Source organism: Macaca thibetana, chromosome 10, assembly GCF_024542745.1.
Source record: "Macaca thibetana thibetana isolate TM-01 chromosome 10, ASM2454274v1, whole genome shotgun sequence".
In the NCBI taxonomy this organism is placed as follows: domain Eukaryota; kingdom Metazoa; phylum Chordata; class Mammalia; order Primates; family Cercopithecidae; genus Macaca; species Macaca thibetana.
The window spans coordinates 66,823,585-66,848,239 of record NC_065587.1 but is presented as its reverse complement, the minus strand read 5'-3'; the positions used below and the strand labels follow the sequence as shown (position 1 = coordinate 66,848,239).

General features: G+C 49.9%; 1 protein-coding gene across 1 annotated transcript in view; it reads left to right on the top strand.

The window, feature by feature from the left end:
* Positions 1-24,655, top strand: part of BPIFB4 (BPI fold containing family B member 4) — a 31,967-nt gene that overhangs the window by 958 nt on the left and 6,354 nt on the right. Inside the window, exons 3-16 of the mRNA XM_050807096.1 lie at positions 946-1,066; positions 2,403-2,465; positions 2,742-3,261; positions 4,278-4,382; positions 5,408-5,551; positions 8,339-8,402; positions 8,871-8,931; positions 10,076-10,167; positions 11,795-11,995; positions 14,461-14,514; positions 16,960-17,130; positions 19,773-19,840; positions 22,330-22,372; positions 24,166-24,229. Coding sequence (XP_050663053.1) covers positions 946-1,066; positions 2,403-2,465; positions 2,742-3,261; positions 4,278-4,382; positions 5,408-5,551; positions 8,339-8,402; positions 8,871-8,931; positions 10,076-10,167; positions 11,795-11,995; positions 14,461-14,514; positions 16,960-17,130; positions 19,773-19,840; positions 22,330-22,372; positions 24,166-24,229 — 1,771 coding nt within the window. The remainder of the gene's footprint in view (positions 1-945; positions 1,067-2,402; positions 2,466-2,741; positions 3,262-4,277; positions 4,383-5,407; positions 5,552-8,338; positions 8,403-8,870; positions 8,932-10,075; positions 10,168-11,794; positions 11,996-14,460; positions 14,515-16,959; positions 17,131-19,772; positions 19,841-22,329; positions 22,373-24,165; positions 24,230-24,655) is intronic.

Genomic DNA, 24,655 nt, shown 5'->3' with positions numbered 1-24,655 from the left:
TAGGACCCAGATATCTCTGACTCAGAGTCGTTAATATTAACCACACGGTGTAGAACTGACTCCTCCAAAGAGATGGGAAGAGTGTTTGTCGGTGAGCTGGATGGGTGGAAGGGCGGCTAGATGAATGTGTTGATGAGTAGATAAACTGATGGAAAGATGAATGGATGGATGGATGGATGGATGGATGGATGGATGGATGGATGGATAGTTGGTTGGATGGATGGATGGATGGATGGATGGATGGATGGATGGATGGGAGGATATATGCCCTGCCAGCTGTTTGGATGACAGATGGATGATAGATATATGGGAAGATGGATGGATGGTTGGATGGGTGGACAGATGAATAAATGGAGGGAGGAGAATGAGTAGATGAGTGAATGGATGGGTGGATGGATGGATGGGTGGTTGGATGGATGGTTGGTTGGATGGATGGATATATGGCTTGCTGGGTGTTTGCATGACAGATGGATAATAGATGGATGGAAAGATAGTAGGGTGAATGTATGAATGGATAAAAGAATAAATAAGAAGGGGAAGAATGAGTAGAGGAATAGATGAGTGAGCGAATAGATAGGTAGATGCTGGAGAGAGTTCCTCAGAGCCTACCTGCTCCCAGTTTGGTGTTTTTGTGGGAATCCCCATTACCCATCTACCTGATGCTCAATTTGTCAATCCCACCTTGGGAATTAATTAGACATCCATTCTCTGAAACAGTGTGTTTAATGGGTCTGCTTTATGTCACAAGATTCATTTCCATCTGAAAAACTCAAAAGGTGGTATCTGGAATTCTGGACCATGCCTTACTGTGTGACTTTGGCTGGCTTCCCCTGTCTCTGGGTCCCAGGGTCCTGAGATAACTCTTGGCTAGGGCTGCCTAGTGCCACCTGCCAGCCAGGATGGTGGCGCCTAGCCACATCCGCATCTGCACTTTCTCTTCCGCAGGGAAGCAGTGCCAGCATGTGGACGGCGTGGTGTGTGGCCACACTGTCTGTGGCGGCAGTGTGTAGCACCCGCCAAGAGACAAACACAGTCCTCAGGGTGACCAAAGATGTGCTGAGCAGTGGTGAGTCCAGCCCCGAAGGGGTGAGGGTTGGCACAGGGCAAGCAGGGCAGCTCTGCCAACTCTGAAATACCCAGAGACCTCCTCCTCCTGGCAGAGTCCACATCGGGTGGCTGGGTGAGTTCTACTCTCTGGGCCTTAGTTTCCCCTTTTTCTTTTGGCTATCATTTCCTGAGCACCTACTATGTGCCAAGCACCATGCTGGTGACTTTATGCTTATTCTTTAGAGGCAACAGAGAACAGTGATTAAGGGCCCTGGATCAGTCTTTGTGGGGTTCAAATCCTGACTGTATGACTTTAAGTTTGTAACTTGAGTTCCCTGAGCCTCAGTTTCTTCATCTGTAAAATAGGTGTAATTATGGTCTCCATCTCAGAGAGCTGATATGAGAATGAAATGAAATGACCTTTTGAAAACTTAGGACAGCTCCTGGGACTTAGAAGTCCCTCAAAAGTGGGAGCTATGATTATTCCTGCTTCCAATTCTTAGGAGCTCGCTTTTGTCATCTGGTATGTGAGGACATACTTTCATACTTTCTCCCTCAACACTCATCCCAGGCTATCACGAGCATAAAAAAATGAGATTGTTTCCTATCTAAGTGATCTCTGAGTACCTCACAGGCCTCAATATTTCAATCCACCAGATGGGGACACTTCTGGCCTTGGCTATTTCCCAGGAATCAGTTGTGATAATACATAAGAAAGTTGGGGTGTTTTTTTTTGGTTTTTTTTTTTTTTTTTTTTTTTTTTGAGATACAGAGTTTCACTCTTGTTGCCCAGGCTGGAGCGCAGTGGTGCGATCTCGGCTCACTGCAACTCTGCCTCCCCGCTTCAAGTGATTCTCCTGCCTCAGCCTCCCGAGTAGCTGGGATTACAGGTGCCCGCCACCACACCTGGCTAATTTTTGTATTTTTAGTAGAGATGGGGTTTCACAATCTTGGCCAGGCTGGTCTCGAACTCCTGACCTCATGATCCACCCGCCTCGGTCTCTCAAAGTGCTGGGATTACAGGTATGAGCCGCTGCGCCTGGCCTGAAGTTGATTTTTTAAAGCTGTAAAGAGCAGAGCACTTAGAAGGGAGGGCGATGAAGAAAATCCATGAAGGGCTGGCTGGCTGATGTCCAGATCTAGTTAAAGTGAGACCACACAAAACCCAGCAGAAAATGAGCTGGCCAGGATGCTAGGGCTAGATCAGCCTGGAGAAGTCCTCCTGTTCAGCCTCTGCACTTCCCTGATGGGAAAAGTGAGGCCCAGGGAACTGAGCAACACTGCGAGGTGCTGCCTGGGGGCCGGAGGTGGAAAGAAGGGAGGAACCCTGGACTGATGCCCTTGCCTCTCTGCAGCTATTTCGGGCACCCTGCAGCGAAGCAATACTCTCCACTCAGCCCTGAGAGAGGTGCCCTTGGGTAAAGCTCGTGGTGATGGTGGTGGGCCTCTCCTGGGCGGTCTGCTTGGTGGAAGCGGAAGTGGAGGTGGTGGGGGAGGTGGTCTCCTGGGGGGCCTGCTTGGTGGTGGGGGTGGAGGGGGTGGCAGTGGCAGCAGTGGTGGAGGGCTGCTGGGTGGCAGTGGTGGGGGGTTGCTGGGTGGCAGTACTGGGGGGCTGTTGGGTGGCAGTGGTGGTGGTCTTCTGGGTGGTGGCCAACACCATTACAATGACTACAGACGCACTGAATTACCCCGAGGTGTTGGTGGTATTCCCTACAATGACTTCCCTGTCCGAGGACCCCCCCCAGTATATACCAATGGCAAACAGCTTGGTGGTTATTACGCGTATGGTCACATTGAGGCCAAAGACAGCACTGCTCAGCTGGGGGGCCAATACCGATATGGTGAGATCCCTGAGACCGACGAAAGCATCAGGGACCTCCAAAACAGCGGCTATCGCAGTGCCGAGAATGCATATGGCAGCCACAGGGGCCTCAGGCGATACAGGTCAGCTGAGCGGGCGGCACCTGTGGGCAGGCTTCACCGGCGAGAGCTGCGGCCTGGAGAAATCCCACCTGGAGTCGCCACTGGGGCGCTGGGCCCAGGTGGTTTGCTGGGCACTGGAGGCATGCTGGCAGCCGATGGCATCCTGGTAGGCCAAGGTGGCCTGCTCGGTGGAGGCGGTCTCCTTGGTGACGGAGGACTTCTTGGAGGAGGGGGTGTCCTGGGCGTGCTCGGCGAGGGTGGCATCCTCAGCACCGTGCAAGGCATCACAGGGTAAGGAGGGGACAGGTTCTCTCCAGAAAGCCCCCGTGCACCTCCAAACGGGGATGATCACTCCCTGAAGCTGGAGTTGTGGGAGGGAAGGTCTTCAGAGCCCCACACGCTTCAGGGCTTGGCCTCAGGACTGGACGTCTTAAGAGCCCCAAGTTGCATGGTTTGGGTCTTGGCATGAAACAGTCCTAAGTTTGACCCAGTTCAACTTTTCATGTTTGTGTGTCACTTTGGGCCATTGGTATCATCTCTCTGAGTCTCAGTTTCCTCATCTATAGAATGGTCATAGTAATACAGTGTAGAGGAAAAGATCCAGAGGATTTTAAAACTATACATATATATCATAAGTTCTGTTATGCTCAGCCTGCTCCTCATAGTCAATATTTAATTTAACAACTATTCAGAGCTCCTACTATGTGCAGGGTACTGTGTTGGCACTGGGGACGTGACCCAATGGTAAGCCAAGAAAAGACACATTCTCTGTCTCCATGGAGCTTGCAGGCTGATGGGGTATGTGGGCATTGATAAGAACCCTAAAAATAAACATACAGTTTCGACAGTGGCAAGAAGTTCATGGAGAAATAAGAATCTCAATAACAGGGCAGCTCACCTACCTAGGGAGGTCAAGGGAGGCTTCCTGGAGGAAGAGGACCTTAAGTTGAAATCTGAAAAATGTATAGGAGGCAATTAAGCAAGAGGAACTTACATGTATCGGAGGGAACCAGGCAAGAGGGGCAGGGATGAGCAGAGGGAGGGAATGGCATCTTGACATGAAGAAACGATTCAAAGGAAATACATGGAATGCACACAGCGGGCCTCTGGGCATTGGGATTACGGGTCGTGGCATTTTTGCCTTAATTTTTCTGTTTTCCACATTCTATCCTTGAACTGCGGGTGTCTAGACTTTAGAGTCAGGAGGAACAGTTGGGGAGCAGAGAAAAGGGGTGTAGGGGAGGGTGCTCGGGTGAGCGGGTGGTAGTTGGGGTGGCGTTCTTCCCACCGCTCTGTGTCCCGAGCAGGCTGCGTATCGTGGAGCTGACCCTCCCTCAAGTGTCTGTGCGGCTCCTGCCCGGCGTGGGTGTCTACCTGAGTTTGTACACCTGTGTGGCCATCAACGGGAAGAGGTGTGTGCCCTTGGCCCTGGAGGGGTCCCCACCACCCTATGGCCCAGCCTCTGTATCCATAACACAGAGGCTAGGAAGACCTAAACTTTTGCCAGCGCATGCCCACAGACTTGGACCAGAGGCCATCTGTCAGCTGTGAAAACAGCCTAGCGCAGTGGTTAAGATCTGGGAGGCTGGGCCAGGCGTGGTGGCTTACGCCTGTCATCCCAGCACTTTGGGAAGCTGAGGCAGGCGGATCACCTAAGGTCAGGAGTTCGAGACCAGCCTGGCCAACATGGTGAAACCCCGTCTGTACTAAAAATACAAAAATCGGACGGGCGTGGTGGCAGGTGCCCTGTAGTTGCAGCTACTTGGAAGGCTAGAGCAGGAGAATTGCTTGAACCCAGGAGGTGAAGGTTGCAGTGAGCCGAGACCTCGCCGTTACACTCCAGCCTGGGCAAGAAGAGGGAAACTCCATCTCAAAATAACTAAATAAATAAGTGAATCTGGGAGGCTGGAGTCAGATGATAGCTTGGGTTCAAGTCCTGACTCTCCCATAAGCTGTGTGACCTTGGGCCAGTTCCCCAATGTCACCTCAGTGTCTTCACTGGCAATGCGATAATGAGGTCACCCCCTTTTCCAGGTGACCGTGGCTGTAAGTGGGGAAAGACAAGCAAAATGCCTCCTGGAATAGGGCCTTCCATGCACGAGGTGCTGACTAGAGGACCTCAGAGGGTGGGCTTCTATGTGGACTTATCCGTGTGGGATGAGGTCGTGTTCACCAAGCTAGGCGATTGGGGGTCACCTTGGAAACCAGAGTGTGTGCTGAGCCCCGTTCCCAGGCTTTGAAGCTCATGGGCTGATGGGGAGATAAACTTGTTCACATGTGACTTGAGGGACCAGGGAAGACTTCTGGTTCGGGTTCCTTAGAGATGAACAAGTTTCATAACAGACAGCAGGAGCAGCAAGGACAGGCCTGGGCAAGGGAGGGCTCCTGGTGGCTGGGGGTTGACTCATGGTCTCCCTGGCCCCTTGGCCTCCTCCAGTCTCATTGGCTTCCTGGACATCGCAGTGGAAGTGAACATCACAGCCAAGGTCCAGTTGACCATGGAACGCACGGGTTATCCTCGGCTGGTCATTGAGCGATGTGACACCCTCCTAGGGGGCATCAAAGTCAAGCTGCTGAGAGGGTGAGTGCCAGCGAGCAGTGGAGTGCCTTGGGGGTTGCTGGAGTGGTCTGTCTTTGGCACACAACATGCCATTCACTTACCCACAGGCACTGAGGTGGGCAGGATGATGATGCTGTGGGGTGGTGAGTACTCACGCTGAGCCAGCTGCACTGTCACCTCTGTTCCTGACCTGGTACATGCCTGATGGGAATTCATGGGCTGCACCACCAAACCCAGGATGGGACCTTCGACCAGCCTGGAAAAGATGTCATTGTGACACACATTCTTTCCAGCTTTGAAAAGGCTTCGATCTGAATGGTCAGGAGCATGCCCGAGACTCATATCTCAGTTCCACGGTTCCTTGCTGTGTGATTTTGGGTAGTTCTGTTGTCCTCTCTGAGCTCCAGTTTCTTCATCTGTGAAATGGGGTAATCCTTTTTCCTTCGGGAATTGAGATAAGGAATGGAAAACAGTGCATCAACTGGGACATCTTGAGAGCTGATGAACATATGTCCAACAGGGGTTGTGTGTGCATTGGTGCCCCAGATTGCAGGAGCATTTCCCGCTTAGTTCTGCCGAATTCAACCCTGGTGAGGGGATGAGAGTTTTCCTATGACATGCTCCTTACAAAATGTCCAAGTCTCCACCCTCTGGCAAAGTGGTGTCAAGTGTCCGTGTACTGGCCAGCAGTACAGGTGGTGGTCCTGGATGAGGACACACTCAGAGTGGAGTCTCTTTCTCTTCACTCCCTGCCCTCTTCTTTGGCTTCTCTCTTGAAGGCCTCCGACCCCGCTTCTTCCTCTCCATTATTATCCATCTTCTGGCCCAGTCCCCCCAGCCCTTCAAACTCATTGTGCAACTTGAACCCCAAACCTTCTGATTCCTGTGGGCTTCTTGGAGGCTTTACTTCTGCTTCAGAGAGAATGAAGGCAAAGAAAATCAGTTCCCAGGGCCCAGGCAAGGAGAGGAGGGTGAGGGAAACCCATGGAAACCTCACAGATTTTTAAATTCACATTTTCACTAGGAAGTATATACTTGGTAATACATGGTTCACAAACATAAAGTGACAAAAAGACACAGCGTACAGGGCTTCCTCCTATCCCGCCTCCCTCTGCCTCCCTCCCACCAAGCTCACCAGTTATTCATCTCTCAATTCTCCTTCCAGTTTCTTTGTACAAGTGAAACAAATATGAACATAGAGTCTCATCTCCCCCCTCCTCTTATGCAAAGGGGCACATACTATAAACACTGTTTTACACTTGGCTTTTTTTCATTTTCCCTATTGGAAGAATTTTCTGCATCCAAACATTGAGAGCTTCCTTGTTTAACTTTTTACAGCTGCGTAATATTCCATTGCCTGCGTAATATTCCATTGCTTATTTGGCCGGTCCTCTATTGATGGATATAATTTGCCTAATCTTGTGCCCTGACAAGTAAGGTCACAATGATTAACCTTTTATATATGTCATTTTGCAGGAGGGTTGATGAACCTGTTGGATAATTTCCCAGAAGAGGAAGAGTTTGTGCCCTGAATGTACATAAAGCAAAGTCCAACTATCCCCTCAACACACACACACACACACACACACACACACACACGAAAGCACGCATGCATACACACACATATATATTCTTAAGGCCCTTATCATCTAAGGAGAGGTGGAACCAGGATAAGCCCCTCAAGGTGAATCCACTTAAAAGGGAGAAATGCATAATTAGCTTTGGGAGAAACATTCTAATTAGGGCTTTATCTCAAGAAATTCTTCGCTTTGCTGAATTGGTGCAGCACTGAACAATCAGCCACAACCTCAGAAGGGGGGACCCAGGCAGTGTTCGGAGGCGAGAGACGGAAAGCAGTTCTCAAGAGGTTCAGCTGTCAGGGACACTTTGGTGTAGGATGGTCATGCTTCCTTCATCTCCTTATCACTACAAGCCCCTGGAAACAAATTTTTAGACCAAAAATCTGTCTGTCCATCTATATGTCTTGTCTATCATCGATTTTCCTCCTTAACTAACAGCTTGGGAGGGTTAGTTAAGAGCTGGGTGCAGTTGTGTGCACCTGTAGTCCCAGATACTCAGGAGGCTGAGGCAGGAGGATTTCTTGAGCCCAGGAGTTCAAGGCTGCAGTGAGCGGAGATTCTACCACTACACTCCAGCCTGGGCAACAAACTGAGACTCTGTCTCAAAAAAAAAAAAAAAAAAAAAAAAAAAAGTAGAGCTGTGTGGGTTACTTCTGTGGACCTTGGCCTCCTTGTCTGTAAAATGGATCACCTCTCCCAATTGTTTTAGCACCAACTATCCATCCTCTCTTGTGGACCACATGAGCGCATTTTACTGGCCAGTATTTCTCCTTCCCTTCCCTCCATAAACATTTATTGAGCACCTACTATGTACTAGATACCGAGTTAGGTGCTTACATAAATAAACACATTCGTTTTCGCTTGGCGAGGACAATATAAGGTTGCAGCAAATGGCCCATGTGAAGGTCAGATCAGCAGGTGGGACTGACTTTTGCAATTGAAAATCAGCAACATTACAGCCTGGTTCTGACCCATTGTAAAGCTCCAGAAACTTCATTTATCGAATGAGTGAATGCATGAATTCATGAAAAGTCCAACAATTTGCCTGGGTGGCCTGTCTAGTCAGTCCAAGGTGAATGTACTCTGTCCTCCCAGCTTTCAGAACAATTTTCCAGCACTCCGAGGTTCTCACTGTTCAGAGCCTGGACTAGTGACCCGCAGGATGAACAGCCTTGGTGAGGCCTGCATGGCTGCGAGCCTTGACCTCCTCCCGCTCCTGTCTCCTTAGGCTTCTCCCCAACCTCGTGGACAATTTAGTGAACCGAGTCCTGGCCGGCGTCCTCCCTGACTTGGTAAGAAGCTGTCCCAGGATGGGAGCAAGGGGCACAGGCTTCTCCTAGACCAAGGGGCCATAGTCCAGCCTCCATTCCTGGTGGCCTGCAGGTAACCCAGAGGGACAGAGAGAGCCAGGGCCTGGGGCATATTTTTGGAGGGTCTGGGAAGGACCCTGAGGAATATGAAGGGACAGAGTAGTGAAGGGTTAAGGAGAGGGAGCTTGAGAATTGCATAGTTACAGGTTTGAATCCCGGCTTGGGCACTTCCTAACTGGGTGACACGTTGCGTCACCTTTCTGAACCTCAATTTTCCCATCTGTAAGTGGGAATTAGAGACAGCCTTCCCCACAGGGCTGTGGCGAGGACAGTGCCTGGCACAGAGCAAGCAGTCGGTAAATTTTAGCTATCGTTACTCTTGCGTCCCTGACTCCCTTGCTCTGACTCCCTGCAACGTCACCAAGGCTTTGTGCCGTTTCTCCCCTGCAGCTCTGCCCCATCATGGACGTGGTACTGGGTCTTGTCAACGACCAGCTGGGCCTCGTGGATTGTAAGTCCTTCCTGCTTTGCTTCACTGGCCAGCATCTACAAGTGCCTGCTCTGGGTGCAGCCCTGGGGAAGGCACTAAGGACCGGGTCCTTTCTGGGAGGAGGGCTCAACATGGTGGGAGCCACAGACCTGCCCTTAGTTAGGCCCTGGAAGTGACATGTGGCTAATGCCACAAGGGAGGTGCCACCTGGCTTTCACTCTTGCTCCCAAACACCCCCCTGAGTACCAGAGAGAGGAGCTTCCGCCAGGGTCTGGGAGGTAATGGCTCTGTCCTGGGAGTCAGGAAGCTGGGTTTGAGCCCCAGCTCTGCCCCGGCCGCTGTGTGAACTTGGAGAGACTCTTCCCACTTTTCTCATCTCTCAAATCTCTCAGTTCACAGAGGGGTTGGAGAGTGACTAGCAGGCGACACACTGTGGAGACTGACCAGGGCCTCAGAATCAGGCTCCACCACCATCTCGGACCCTGGATTTCTGAGTGAACATTCCTGAAAGCAAGCCCGCCCTGTATGGCTGTGCCATTTGTGCAGTGCACCATTCCAGGGACCTCCTTTCACATGGATTACAGTGGAACAGCAGTGCCTCGAGTTGTGCAGTGCACAGCCTCCACAGCCACACAGGGCAGCCCTCTCTGATAGTGCTCCCGTTTCTCTGGGACTTTAGGCAGTCTGAGAATGGCTTTCCAAGACAGGAAAATCTCCTTCCCTTTGTGGCCAGAGATGAGGAGGGAAGAGCCCAGAAGCTGGAACTGTTCATTACACAGTCAAGGAAATGACAGATTCAACTAAGCACTGCATTGTGGAACCCTAAATTCCTTCCCTGGTGCACAGCACTTCAGAGTTTACAAAGCTTATCAACATCCAGGATATCATTGCATCCTCCCCACCCCCGCCAACATAGTCCCAGAGGTTACAGTAAACCCATTTTACAGAGGAGGCAACTGAGTTTCAAGGAAGTGCAATGACTTGCTTGGGTTCACACAGCAAGGAAGAGGCAGAGCTGGGATTTAAACCCAGAACTTTTGCTCTTTTCATGGTGTCTGGAGCTGGAGCCTGGGCCTAACTTGTCCACCCCCAGCCCCAGTGTACAAAGAGGGAAGGCATCTGGATGGTGAGGGGACCTCCCCGTGACCCTCTCCTTTGCCCGCAGCTCTGATTCCTCTGGGGATATTGGGAAGCGTCCAATACACCTTCTCCAGCCTCCCGCTTGTGACCAGGGAATTCCTGGAGCTGGACCTCAACGTGAGTGTCTGGGGTTCAGGGCAAGGTGTGGTGGCCCTCCTCCCAAAGGCAGGAGTATCAGCGAGGACCTCCCAGGGCTTCTGCTGAATGCCTGGGAAGCAACACTTGATAGGACCCTTTCTGATTAGAAGAAGGCCTTCTCAGAGCTGTGTTAGAAAACATAATCATAGCCAGCATTCCAAATGCTTACTGTGTGCCAGGCACGTTCTGCATGCTTTGTGACGATTAACTCAGCCTATCCTCACAGCAACCCTATGAGGGAGGCACTTCTTATTGAGGAAACTGAGGCACAGAGAGGTTAAATCACTTGCCCAAAGTCACACAGCTAATAAATGTGGACCTGGGATCCGAACCCAGGTAATCAAACTACTAGGTGCTAAAAGAGCTGCTGCTGTGGGACTGGGTGTGCTGGAGGAATAAATGTGCCAGAGGTATGCTAGTAAGCATTTAACCATCAGCTCTCCATGATTTTATAAAAAACTCCTGATTTGTAGCATTGGCCAGTTTCCATGGTATCAAAACTCCCACCATGGACAGCTTCAAGTTACTAACGTGATGTCAGTGAATGCAGAGTTGGGAAGAGATGTGTGAAATCTGACCTTGTGAGCTGGTACGAGCTGGCTTCTCCAGCACTGGCCTGCATCCGGCCCCTAATTTTGTATGGGGCACACACACATATGTACTTTCCCTAGGCTTCATGAACACAGACGCCTCCATACTTGCTCCAGCAGATACAGAGATGCAGGTGCACATCCGCGCACCTGTGTATGCATATATATTTCCAGCCCCTGTGCATGCACACCTAATATATTCATAAACATACATCCGTTCAAGAGAGATTCATTGGTCACCCATTGTATGCCAGCCTCTGGGCTGAGTGCTGGAGGTACAGTGATGAACAAGACAAATTATCTGCCCTGATGGAGATTAGAATGTTTTGGAGAGGACAGACCATAAAAAAAATCACTCAAACAAATATACAGTTCTAAATCATGAGCATGGTGATCAAGAATCCGAGGCCATCAGAGCTTAAAGCAGGGGATATGTGATCCACCCAGGGAGGTCAAGGAGGGCTTCCTGGAGGAGGTGACATTTCGACTGAGAGCTGCCAGATGAGTGGAACTTAACAAGAGAAGAATGTGGGGAAGGGAATATCCTGTGGGAAGGCCCCATGGTTGGGGTGGTGGTGCTGCGGGGAGACTGACAAGGCCCTGGTAGCTGTACAGAGGGAAGGTGAGAGGCAGAGTGGCTTGGAGACTGGAGAGGTCTCATGGAGCGGATCACCCAGCACCTTATAGGCTGTGGAGAGGAGTCTGGTCTTTGGAGGGTAGATACACATTGTGCAGATGCATACACATGCTAGTTTATCACTGCAGGTCTGAGTTTGGAGAGGATCTGTCATACCGTGGCTGTAATTGTAAGTGACCATGAAACAGGAACTGCAAAATGTTCCATTGAATCATAAACTGGAGGAGAGTTGGGACCATACATCAAAGAGTCACTCAGACTCAGTGGGTTTAACCAAAAATGTCTTCCTGGAGGCAGATTCAGGGCCTCACTCCAGCCTTCAGTTCCCTTCTTTCCATCTTCTCCCTCCACATGACCCCTTTCTTCTCTTCTCCCCCAGACGCTGGTTGGGGAAGCTGGAGGAGGGCTCATCGACTACCCACTGGGGTGGCCAGCTGTGTCTCCCAAGCCTATGCCAGAGCTGCCTCCCATGGGTGACAACACCAAGTCCCAGCTGGCCATGTCTGCCGACTTCCTGGGCTCAGTGCTGACTCTGCTGCAGAAGCAACGCGCTCTAGACCTGGACGTCACCAATGGCATGGTGAGTCACAGCCCCGCCGGGGGGAGGTGGGGGGCAGCACACAGCTGCCAGTGACCCTTCTCAGTCCCCACACTTGGGGAATTTGCTGTGAAGTGAGAACTGTAGATGGTCCACCCCTTGACTCACCTCCAGCTCGTGGGTGTGCATCCGTTATGTCAGCGCTGGCCAAAGTGTGGGGCTTGGGAGGATTTCAGGTGGTCCACTGACCAAATCTCACGATGAGAAAGTTGCTCCCTATTCAATTTTATTTAATTTTATTTCAATTGTTTTTTAAAAGCATAATATATATTCACATATATGTACCTCAATATAAATATTTAGAATGTTTTCATTTGGTAAACACTAATACACAAGTAACAAAATGATACATAACAAAATACCACCCTTAGGCATGCTCTAGAGTCATTTTCTTTCCAAACCTTTTCTTTCAAAGACTTTCAAGCCTTCAGAAAAGTTGCAAAATGCTACAACTGATGGACATATATCCTTCACTTAGATCCACTAGTTAAAATTTTGCCACAGTTGCTTCATATCTACCTATGTGTCCGTTCACCCTCCTACCAACCCACTCCTCCATCCATCAACCCACCTATCCACCTGCCCATTCATCCACCCATACTTCCATCTATTTATCCTTCCACCCACCCTTCCATTCATTCATATATCCATCTACGTATCCACCAATCCCTCCATCTATCTATCCATCCATCCACCCACCCACCCATCCACCCATCCACCAATCAAACCACTCACCCATTCATCCACCAATTCATCCATCTATCCATCAATCTGTTTATCCATCCATCCACCTATCCACACACTCACCCACCCGTCCACCATCAATCCATTCATCCATCCACTCATCAACCCACCCATCCATCCATCAACCCATCCATCTATCCATCCATCCACCTATCCACTCAACCACCCACCCATTTACTCATCAACTCATCCATCCATCTACTCATCAATCCACCCATCTATCCATCAACTCATCCATCTATCCATCCATCCACCTATCCACTCATCCACCCACCCATCCACCATCAACCCATCCATCCATCTACTCATCAACCCATCCATCTATCCATCCATCTACATGTCCACTCACCCACCCACCCATTTACCCATCAACCCATTCATCCATATCCACTAATCTATCCACCTATCCATCTATCCATTTATCTATCCATCCACCCAACCATCCGCCCATCTATCCACCCATTTATTCATTCCTCCATCCATTCATCTATCCATCCATCCATCCATCCACCAATCCATCCATCCATTTATATATCCATCCATCCACTCACCCATTATCAATCTATCTGTCTGTCTTTCTCTCTGTCTGCCTGCCTGTCTGTCTACCCATCTATCCTATCTGTTGTTGAGCAATTTGAGTTTTTGGAGACATCATGACATTTCATTCCATAAACTTCACTGTGTATCTCCTAAGAAGACATTCTCCACAAAACCATCATACAAATGATGCCAACATTTGCTTCCATTAAGAGAAAAGTCTCCACTTGGTGTCCATATGTAGTTAGCCCTCTCTTGCACTTGTCATTGTCCCCTTTTTAACTAAGAGACAACAGAGCTCATGCCCAAAGCTCTCCACAGACAATGATATCCATGCAGAAGGTAATGGCATTGTTTTGTTTTTATTGTATTTGGTTTTACAGTGGCCCTCTCTTTGTGTCAAGTGTACTGGCTTTCCATTTTGAGTATTTGAGGTCTTAAGAAGTAAGCTAATTTAAAGAATGCTAAGTAAATAATAGTACAAGTAGTTCAAGGATGTGGCAGAGGTCATGAATTCAGTGGACACTGAGTTATGCAAATGGACTTGATGCTGCTCTCCTTGTTTTAATAAGGAATAACTTTTTTTTTTTTTTTTTTGAGACAGAGGCTTGCTCTGTCACCCAGGCTGTAGGGCAGTGTCGCAATGTCGGCTCACTGCAATCTCCATCTCCTGGGTTCAAGCAATTCTCCTGCCTCAGCCTCCCGAGTAGCTGGGATTACAGGCATGTGCCATCACACCCAGCTAACTTTTGTATTTTTAGTAGAGACGGGGTTTTCATCATGTTGGCCAGGCTGGTCTCGAACTCCTGACCTCAAGTGATCCACCCGCCTTGGCCTCCCAAAGTGCTGGGATTATAGGCATGAGCCACCGTTCTCGTCCAAGAGTAACATTTTTAGAGGAGAAATATTCAGGTTTTGCCTGCTGTTCTTTGAGACACTCCTTGGTTAGCTTAAGTCAGCCCAGGCCACTTAATCACAAACCAGCTACCATGATCTATGTATGGCGATGATGGCTGGATAGGCAGGACCTCCCCAAGGGTCTTTAAGGGGGAGAAAATGCCCTGCTGGCTGTCGTGAAGCAAGTAGGAGTTTAATCACTGTATTAGCAATTTCTGTCTCTACCGATAGCCTCCAAGACTCACATGGCCCTTCTTCTTGTCCTGTAGTTTGAAGAGCTTCCTCCGCTTACCACAGCCACACTGGGAGCCCTGATCCCCAAGGTATGTAAGGTGGGCAGTTCCCATTGCCTTCAGCCTCATTTTCTATCTTGTTGTTTGAGAAACTGGATTGGAAGGGAAGATGCTCAGTGCTGGGGTGGGGTGCTCTCCCCACAACCCCTGCTTGGGAGTGCGGTGACAGTGACAAGGGCTTGCAGGCTAGATCCCCATGGGTGGGGAGGGGGACACAGAGGGTTGAGGTGTAAAGACCCTGAATTCTATGGGTGGTCCAGCCTGCATAGGCCTAATCCTAGCCTGGCCACTTCCCTTGCTGTGTGACTTTGGGGAAGAGTCTTAACATCTCTGAGCCTTAGCTTCCTCATCTGTCAAAAAAGGCTACTGATACCTATTCCATAGGTTATCACAGGAAGGTAAATGAGATGATGCATATAAAGGTGTCAACACGGGCCAGGCACACTCAGGTGCACAGTAGCTTAGAGGGAAGAGCCAGCCCTTTGGAACAAGCAGACATGAGTCAGCACATCCCAGTCATATGACCTTAGGCACACAATTCCTCTCTCTGAGCCTCAGTTTTCTCACCTGGAAAAACGGGGTAACCACGTTCACTTCAGAGGGTGGCTACGGACCTGGAGTCTGCACCAAGGCAAGGAGCAGGCATTTGATCAACGTGAACTATTATTACTGTTGTTAATAATTACAAATTATTTCTTTTAAAAAAAGAGCAAGTGTGCTTTTGTCTAATTAGTGACCATATAGTGTTAGAACAAAGTTCTTTCTCACCCCAGTTCTTGTCCCATATCTTGTTCTGGGCCTATTACCTTGCACCTGGGAGCAAAGTGCTCTGTACCTAGTAAGGGTCATGCAGGTGCAATCTATAGCATTTTTAGACATTTTTCACCTCTTTTCTGCCTGCCCTGTTTAGTCCTGGGTGGAATTCAAAGGCTGGAGGGGAAGACCAAACTCAACACGTGGTCACTATTGCCCTCATGTGGCTGCAAATCGAACACCAGACGCATCATTCTCTAAGGTGGTAACAGTGGCAGCTCCAGCTAGTAGGTGGACCCCTCAATCGACTGGACCTTTTATTTACTGGGTCACTTTCTATGTGCACTGCACTTTACAGCTTATGAAATTGTTTTTTAGAGTATACTTTTTCTTTCTTTTTTTGAGACAGAGTCTTGCTGTGTTGCCCAGGCTGGAATGCAGTGGCACAATCTCGGCTCTCTGCAAACTCCGCCTCCTGGGTTCAAGCAATTCCCCTGCCTCAGCCTCCTGAGTAGCTGGGATTACAGGTGCTCACCACCACGCCTGGCTAATTTTGCATTTTGAGTAGAGACGGGGTTTCGCCATGTTGGCCAGGCTGGTCTCGAACTCCTGACCTCAAGTGATCTGCCCACCTCAGCCTCCCAAAGTGCTGGGAGTACAGGCACGAGCCACAGCGCCCAGTCAGAATATACTTTTTCATTTGGTTCTAATTGTTCCCTCTATCCACAGGACCAGAGAGGAGGAGCACAGCATTTACAGATGGGGAAACAGAGGCTCAGAGGGGTCACATGATGAGGCGGTAGCAGAGCTGGGGTAGAAGAGGGACTCAGTCCTCAGTGGCGCTGGGCCTGCAGCAGGGGGAATTCAGGCTGGACACAGCAATGTGTCCTGGAGACCCGGGCTGCACAGTCACCAGGGGAGGGGACTTCTTTCTATTTCTTTTGAAAGCAATATTGTGGTTTTGCCCATTTCTCTATGGTCAGTTAACATAGTTAAGAAGTGTATTCCTTAAAGCATGTATTTTTGATAAGTCAATTATTTGGCAAATGTGGCAAACTGCCATTTTGTGAATTGTCCCTTTAGTAAATTAGTTTTCAGGGAATCAAACTGCAGCAAACAAGCTCAAGTCGCTCCAGCAATCTGGGCCCAGGGGCAGCCAGTGGCTTGCCTGAGACCTCCCTGTGGGATTCCCCAGGCGTGGACTTCTCATTTCAGGAACAGTGTTCAGAGGCAGTGGGAGGGCCTGGGCTCCGAGCCCACAGACGTGCCCTGGAATCTTCACTTTCCTCCTGGCCTTGGACAATTTCCTTGGCATTCCCCTCTGAGGCCCCATTTTCTCATCTGTAATGTGGAGAAAAAAAATTACCCCATGGGTGGTTGTAATGATTGAATGAAATTAAGAATGTCCATTCAGCACCTGGCCGGCATCCCCGGGAGACCCCATTTCACTCAGTACCAAGTTTGGAGCATTCCCAGGTGTGAGGCATTGAGCCTGAATTTTGCCGGCATGATCACAGTTATTTCTCATAGTGACCCCATGTGCAAGGCTCAGAGAGGGCAGCTCCTTGCCCAGTTCTCACAGTGGGTCAGTGGCTTTGCCTGTGGTTCGTTGAACCCAAGCAGCATGTGATCCTGGTGCTCTGTGTTTAGAGGTTGGCTGATAACCCCCTGGGTACCTCCTATGCTAAGGGCCAACCCACCTGGCCTGGTGCCTGCCCACAGGTGTTCCAGCAGTACCCCGAGTCCTGCCCACTTATCATCAGGATCCAGGTGCCGAACCCACCATCTGTGACGCTGCAGAAGGACAAGGCGCTGGTGAAGGTGTTGGCCACTGCCGAGGTCATGGTCTCCCTGCCCAACGACGTGGAGACTACCATCTGCCTCATTGACGTGGTGAGTGTCTGGAGGTACTGGTGGCCCCAAGCTGGGCCTCAAGACAGGACCACGTGGTCTCCTGGAGCCCAAAGGCCCCTTCAAATCCCCTCTATTTCCACCTCTATGACTATGGGCCCAACTTTGGGGCCAGAGGCGCTAACCCAAATCTAGCCTTTACCACTTCCAGCTACATGACTTTGGGCAAGTCACTCTCTGTCTCTGGACTGGAATCTTAACTCTCTTGCCAGCCTTGCACAATTTCCTTGGCATTTCCCTCTGAGCCCCAGTTTTCTCATTTGTAACATGGAGAAAAAATACCACATGGGGTTGTCGTGATGATTGAATGAAATTAAGACTGATTTTCTCCTCTGTCACAGGGGGATGGCAGTAGGGCCATCTGAGTAAGATGCTCAGAGCAGTGCCTGACATACCTGAAAGGCTGCCAAAGTGTTAGCTGATATTATTCTCACAGGTTATATATACCCCAGTGTGTGGCCAAGCCAGTCTTGGTCATTCATTCGGCAATATTTATTGAGCACCTACTATGTGTTATGCTTTCTACTTGACGCTGGGGAAAGGGGAAACGAGACATGTGGTGCCTGCTCTCTTGTCCCTGGTACCTAGCAGGGGACAGATACAAATACAACAATTTTCACAATTATTTCATAGAAAGGAATCCTCTTAAAATGTGAACCATGGCTGGGCATGGTGGCTCACACCTGTAAACCCAGCTCTTTGAGAGGCTGAGATGGGTGGATCACTTGAGGCCAGGAGTTTGAGACCAGCCTGGTCAACATGGTGAAACTCTGTCTCTACTAAAAATACAAAAATTAGCCAGATGTGGTGGTGCACACCTGTAGTCCCAGCTACTCGGGAGGCTGAAGCACGAGAATCACTTGAACCCAGGAGGCGGAGGTTGCGGTGAGCCGAGATTGCGCCACTGTGCTCCAGCCTGGACGACAGAGCAAGACTCCATCTCAAAAAAAAAAAAAAAAAAAAAAAAAAAAAAGTGAACCATGTTTCTCTTCTGCATTCCTTCAATTCTGAAATAAAAGCCCATCTCCTGGCAATGGCCCACAAAGTCCTCATTACCATCCCCTCATGACCTCTGAGCTCCTCCGTGTTCCTCCAACATGTCAGGCACTGTCTGACCTCAGGACTTTTGCACATGCTGTTTCCTCTGCCTGGGATGCTCTTCCCCCAAGTATCAGGTATCTGCATGGTCACTCCCTTACTTCCTTTTTTTGTTTTTTTTTCTTTGAGGCGGAGTCTCACTCTGTCTAGCTTAAGGCCTAGCACATAGTAGATGCTCAGTAAACACTGCTCAGAGGAATGTGTTAAGCTGTGTTAAATGCCATTTCCCCCTCCATGGTTAAGGCTTCAGGCTTCGGACTCAGACACTTGGGACTTTGGTCCCACCTGCTGTCTTCCTGCTAGTCCCTCTTACTCCAGAGCTCGAGACCAAATGAGCCACCTCTAGCTGGGAGCCAGGTGCTCCAGGTGGGAGCATGCCAAGCCACAGAGTGTGGGGGTTCTTGTCCGGGCCTTATAAGACGGGAGGTTTAAAGGGTCGATTCTAGCCCATGAGTGGGAATGACTGTCCCAATCTATCCTCCATCCATCAGCCTCTACTGTGTGGAGATTTTCCATCAGCAGCCCAGAGGTTTGTGTGAGCCAGCCCGGCACCCTGCAGTGACTCCTGCTGTCCCAGGGATGCGGCCCTGACTCCTCCCCAGCCCACAGCTCTGCCTGGTTTGGCCCCATTTCACTGCAGCCTCACGAACCCTTTTACCTCCTTGCTCTCTGGCCTCTTGTCTACCACTCTAATGCCAACCTCTTTCCTGCCTCTGGGCCTTTGCCCATGCCCTCCCCACTGCCTGGATTACTCTCCCACCCTCTTTCCATCTGGCCAAGTCCTACATACCCTTCAGTCCTCAGTTCAAAACACCATCTCCCATGCCAGCTTACACCCCTGCCCGTGCACCCAGAGCCCCCAGTTCTTCATCAGGCCAATCATCGTGGTCTTTGTTATCTAATAACATCACCTGAATCTGTTGAGAGCTTACTGTTTTCTCACAAAGCCAACTTTTAAATTCAATTTATTTTGGGTGGGAGACAGGGAAGGAAAAAGGGATTTTCCTACAAAAAGTCCTCTACTTGGAGAGAGAGAGAGAGATGAGCCTGAGCCTTTTATATCCTCTCCTGGGGGATGAGACAGTTATGATTGGCAGTGGTGATACCCAATCTCATCATCTAAAGCGAGTTTCGTAGGCTACGAGCCACTCCCCACCCACTCTGAGGCATTGCAGAGACACCTGGTAAACACCCGCTATAAATCATGGGGATCCTGTGACATTTGCCTTACTGAGAAGTGTTCACTCAGCCCTTACTGTGACTCACTTGCAAACGATAGTTAATGTTGGCAACTTATTATTGCAAACTCCTTCCCTCCAGAGGGGGTGCAAATCCATTACATGGTGAGTGTTAGCCAGGAGTCTCATGCTTGTAAAAGGAGGTCTGACCCAGGCCTCGGGGAACAACCTGCCATCACGCTCAGGATTAACGAAGCCCTACCTAGCACAGGGCACACAGTGAGCCCTCCGCAAGCACTGGCCAAGACATGATGGCAGTGACGTCTTTCTCCTTTCCTTTCCCTCCAGGACACAGAACTCTTGGCCTCATTTTCCGTAGAAGGAGATAAACTCATGATTGATGCCAAGCTGGACAAGTAAGGGGCTATGCTGCCTTGGGGTCCTGGTGGTGCTGGTGCTGCTCACGGAGGAGCCCCCAGGGAGCGGGTAGAGGTCTCCTGTGTGGCCATCAGGGCTGGGTAAATCCAAGGAGCTGCAAAGGTGACAATGGCTCATGCCTGCCAAGACCATTGTCACAAGCCAGGCAATGTGGGTGAAGCTATGAACTTAGAAAGAAACTACTGCCAAAATCAACAATGTCAGTAATAATAATGATGCTAGGGGGTGGGCACAGTAGCTCATGCCTGTAGTCTCAGTGCTGTGGGAGGCCAAGGCTGGAGGATTGATTGAGGCCAGGAGTTTGAGACTAGACTGAGAAACACAGCAAGACAACATCTCTACAAAAATAGAAAAATTAGCTGGGCATAGGTTCACACCTGTTGTCCTAGAAAAAATTAGCCGGGCGTGGTATCATGTGCCTGTAATCCCAGCTACTCAGGAGGCTGAGGCAGGAGCTCAGGAGCTCGAGGTTGTGGTGAGCTATGATTGTGCCACTGCACTCCAGCCTGGGCAACAGAACGAGACCTTGTCTCTAAGTAACAACGATGATGAGGAGGAGGAGGACGGGGAGGAGGAGGGTGCTGGTGATGAGGACGTACCAGGCTCTGCTCTACGTACTGGAAGTGTATGTATTATCTTGTTTCTCCCCTCCAATGGTCCCAGTGGAAGTGAGGGCTATTATTCTCCCTTTGTAGGGAAAAAACTAGGGCTGGAAACAGTGGATTTACTGACCCAGGGCCACCCAGCAAGTACATAGAGGGGCTGTGAGCCAACCCAGTTTCGTGTGACCTGCTGTATTGGCTGGGTACCATCATGCGCTTTGGAGCCAAGCAATATGGGTTCAAATCCTGACGTGACCACTAACGGGCTGTGTAATATTGGCCAACCAACTTCACCTGTGAGCCTCAGCTTTCTCATGTGCAAATGGGGTAATAGTCACTACCTCATAAGAGTCATAAAAAGAATAGTTATTATTCATTGGATGCTTTCTGTGTGCCACGTATTTGGCTAAGTCCTAGGTGTGTCTTCATTTAATTCTTTCTTTTTCTTTTCTTTTGAGCCAGGGGCTCACTCTGTTGCCCAGGCTAGTGCGCAGTCATAGCTCACTGCAGCCTTGACCTCCCCAGCTCAAGCGATCCTCCTACCTCAGCCTCCCAAGTAGCTGGGCTTACAGGCATGCGCCACCACACCCCACTAATTTTTGTATTTCTAGTAGAGACAGCGTTTCACCATGTTAGCCAGCCTGGTCTTGAACTCCTGGGCTCAAGTGATCTGCCCGCCTCAGCCTTCCAAAGATTTGGGATTACGGGCGTGAGCCACTGCACCCAGCCTTCCTTTAATTCTTGATACCAGCCTATGGAAATAAGTACTATCATTATTTCCATTTCAAGATGAAATGAGGTCATATGAAAAATTTTTAGCACGTGACTAGATCATCGTAAGCTTTTCTTTTACGACCAATATTTCTTAAGCCCACAAATGGCAGTTACTCATGATTAAGATAGTGCACATCAGAGACATCCAGGAGTTCCCAAGGAGGCAAGAATCAGCCTGTGGCCTGGATAAGGAGTAGGGGCCAGCTGTGCAAGAGTTGGGGGTTTCCTGCAGAGACAGCAGCACAGGCAAGCTTTGCAGAGAGGAAAAGGGCACAGATACTGTGGGGTGCAGTGCCTGAGGGGGTGAGAAGGCTGGGTGACGAAGTTAGGAAGAAGAAACCATGTCTGAAGTGGAGAGTCTTCTTTCCGTAGAAGGTGCCTTTATTTCCCTCCTGCTGGACACTGAGCTGATGCTTCTGAAAAGCCCCGAAGGATTTCCGCCCCACGGGCAAGCCTGGTCTGGCGTCTCTCGGGTAGGACTGTCAGTTGCAGCAAGATTCACGTGCAGCAAGACAGAGGCCCTTACAGAGCAGAGCGAGACCTCAAACCCCGGCCTCAGCCTCCCGTCTCAGAACAGCACAATAGCGAGAGAGCAGGTTCAGGGTGTGAGACCTGGGCTATCCCTCCCTGGCTCTGTGGCCGCAGTAAGCTACCCTGGAGCCTCAGGCTCCTGCTCCACTGGATGGCTGGAAGGATTACACGAGGCGGTGGCGATCACTCATGCGCATATGGCAGGGCCTCTGGAGCAGCGCTTTATAGAAATACCCCCTTTAGTCCTAGCAGCCACCCACTTTGCAGATGAAGAAACGGAGGCATAGAAAGGTAAAGTACTTTGACTAAGGTCACAAAGCTAGTAGGTGGTAAAGCTATGATTTGAGCCTTCTCTGTGTGGTGCCTGAAGCCCTGGGCATGGTGTCTGATGTGCAGTTAGCGCTCAGCGTGTAAGAGCCAGCATTGTTCTTATTAAATCGCTGCAGATGGAGAGTGATCGTGAGGATAGGGGAGGGGCTTCTCACAATTTGTTGCAATGCAAGAGACTTATGATTTTCAGGCAATCCCTGCTTCTCACAGGCTGTTTTCTTCTTCTACAGGACCAGCCTCAACCTCAGAACCTCAAATGTGGGCAACTTTGATGTAAGTACCATGCTCAGGTCCCAGGGCGAGATCTTCTGGGAAGGAGCCCAGGACAGGCCTTCCGGGAATGGTGTTCCCGTGAGGCCGGCTGGGCACAGGGAGTTTGTCCATTCCAAAGGCTCCCGTCAACACTCTCAGCCCTCATTATGCAAATGGACAGATGGAGAAACTGAGGCCCAGAAGGCAAGTGAGGGGTAGAGGACAGACTTGCAGCTCCTTCTACTCTGCCTCGGGTGCTGTCCCATGTTAACTGGCTGCCCCATGGGGGGCCAGTGGGCCCCAATCGCTCCACTTCAGGGTGGGGAGGCACAGTGGCAGCCTTGTCCTACAGGAGCCCTTTCCTCCTGGAGGTAGGAGCCCCTGACTCCTGTGTGAGCTTGAGCGGTATCAACCCACTCTGAGCTTCCATTTCCCCATCTATAAAATGAGTAAAAGTTGAGTTCATTCCTAACCTCCCTTCTTCCCTTCTTGGCCCTGGGTTGTGGAATTCTGCTTTTCCAAGGGTCCAGGAATCGGAGAGGCTCACATTCTAGGTTGGGTCCTGTTTTATCTCTTTGTTCACTCTTGGGTGCCCCACCCCCACCTAAGGCTTCAGAAACACTCCTTCTCCCCCACCCCTCACCTCTACTTTTTGTAAATTGACAACTAAGCATCTGCTAGCTTTCTGGGACAAGCTTGGATGAGATTTCCACGTGTGCAGAAAAAGTCAAACCCATTCATTGTGTTGCTTATTTTATAGATTTCTAACCCAAAAAGCTGCAGCCTGTGAAGCTGGTCTTGGCAGCTTCATTTTATAGGGAGAAACCGCCCAAGGCTTCCCAGCTGGTTGGGGCAGAGTTGGGACTAGAACTGAAATCTCTGGACTCCAAGCGAAGAAAGGGGCTGACAGTGTGAAATTAATGAATATGAAGCTATCGAGATGTGCCCTAGGCACTGAGTTATGCTTTTTTTCTCTTTTAATGAGGCTTTCTCATTTAATCCTTACCACCTTATTATGATTTTGGTATTATTATTACATCCATTCTTCCAAATAAGGAAGGTAAGTTCAAGTGACTTGCCCAAGGCAACAGAGCTAAGAAGAGGCACTGCTGGAAAGTGAGTCCATGCCCTCACCCTGTGCAGACTGGAACGTCTGACATTTTACATACAGGGGCTTAAGTCTGATTTTTATAACCACCCTCTGAGGCAAGGGTTACTCACTCCTGTTTTCAGAGGTGGAAACCAAGGCTCAGAGAAGTTAAGGGAGATAACATATGAAAAGGCTCGAGGCCAGGAGTTTTACGTGATCTACTCACCATCCTCACCGCATCCTTACAAACTCAGCTCACTGACCCATTTTGCAGCTGAGGAAGCTGAGGGTTAGAGGGTGAAGGAGCCTGCCCAGAGGCCCATGGAGGCTGAGCTGGGATGGGAACCCGGGGTGTTGGCTCCAGGGCCATTGGGCCTTCCGTGATGCCATGATGGTACCATCGGGGCCAGGCCACCCTAAACCCTGTGCTCTGTGCCTCCCAGGGGAGGAACTAGGCCTCCCTCAATCCCTGCTTCATAGGGGCCTTGGATCAGCGCCCACGCTGGGCCTCAGTCTGCCCATCTGCATAATGTGCAAGTGGACGGGGGGCACCTTAAGGCTACCCGTGAGAAATTCTGGGGTCCCAGGGGTTCTAACTGCCAGAACCTAGACTTTCCCAGAGCAGCTCTGTGTCTCCACCTTGAGCCAGGGGAGCAGACCCAGGGGGCCCTCTGGAGCTAAGCAAACCCCTTGCCCAGGCTCAGTCCTCCTTCTTCCTCTGCAGATTGGCCTCATGGAGGTGCTGGTGGAGAAGATTTTTGACCTGGCATTCATGCCCACAATGAACGGTGAGAGCGGGTGCCTGCACCTCTGGGAGCTTGTGGCTTGGGTACTGGGGGATACTGGCTTGTTAGGCATGCTGGATGTGCATCTATCCTACCTCAATAGTATTTCTGAGCACTTCCTTTGAAGTGTATTGATGAAAGCCTCCAAATCCAAATGAGGCCCCCAAAGTTCCAGCACCTTCCTTATTTGCTTCTTTCCTGTTTGGCTGATTGTTTTATTTTTCTGATTATCTATGAAAATTCCGATTATGTATGGACATTGTATGTGTGCAAATTTTAGAAAGTATAAAACGATTAAAAAACTCACCTCACAGAGGCAATGAATCTCAACATCTGAGTATATTTCCTTCTAAACTCTTTTTTCTCCATTTTTTCCCCATGTGATTGAGATATTTTCTGACTCACATTAAAAACTGTATTTAATTTTAA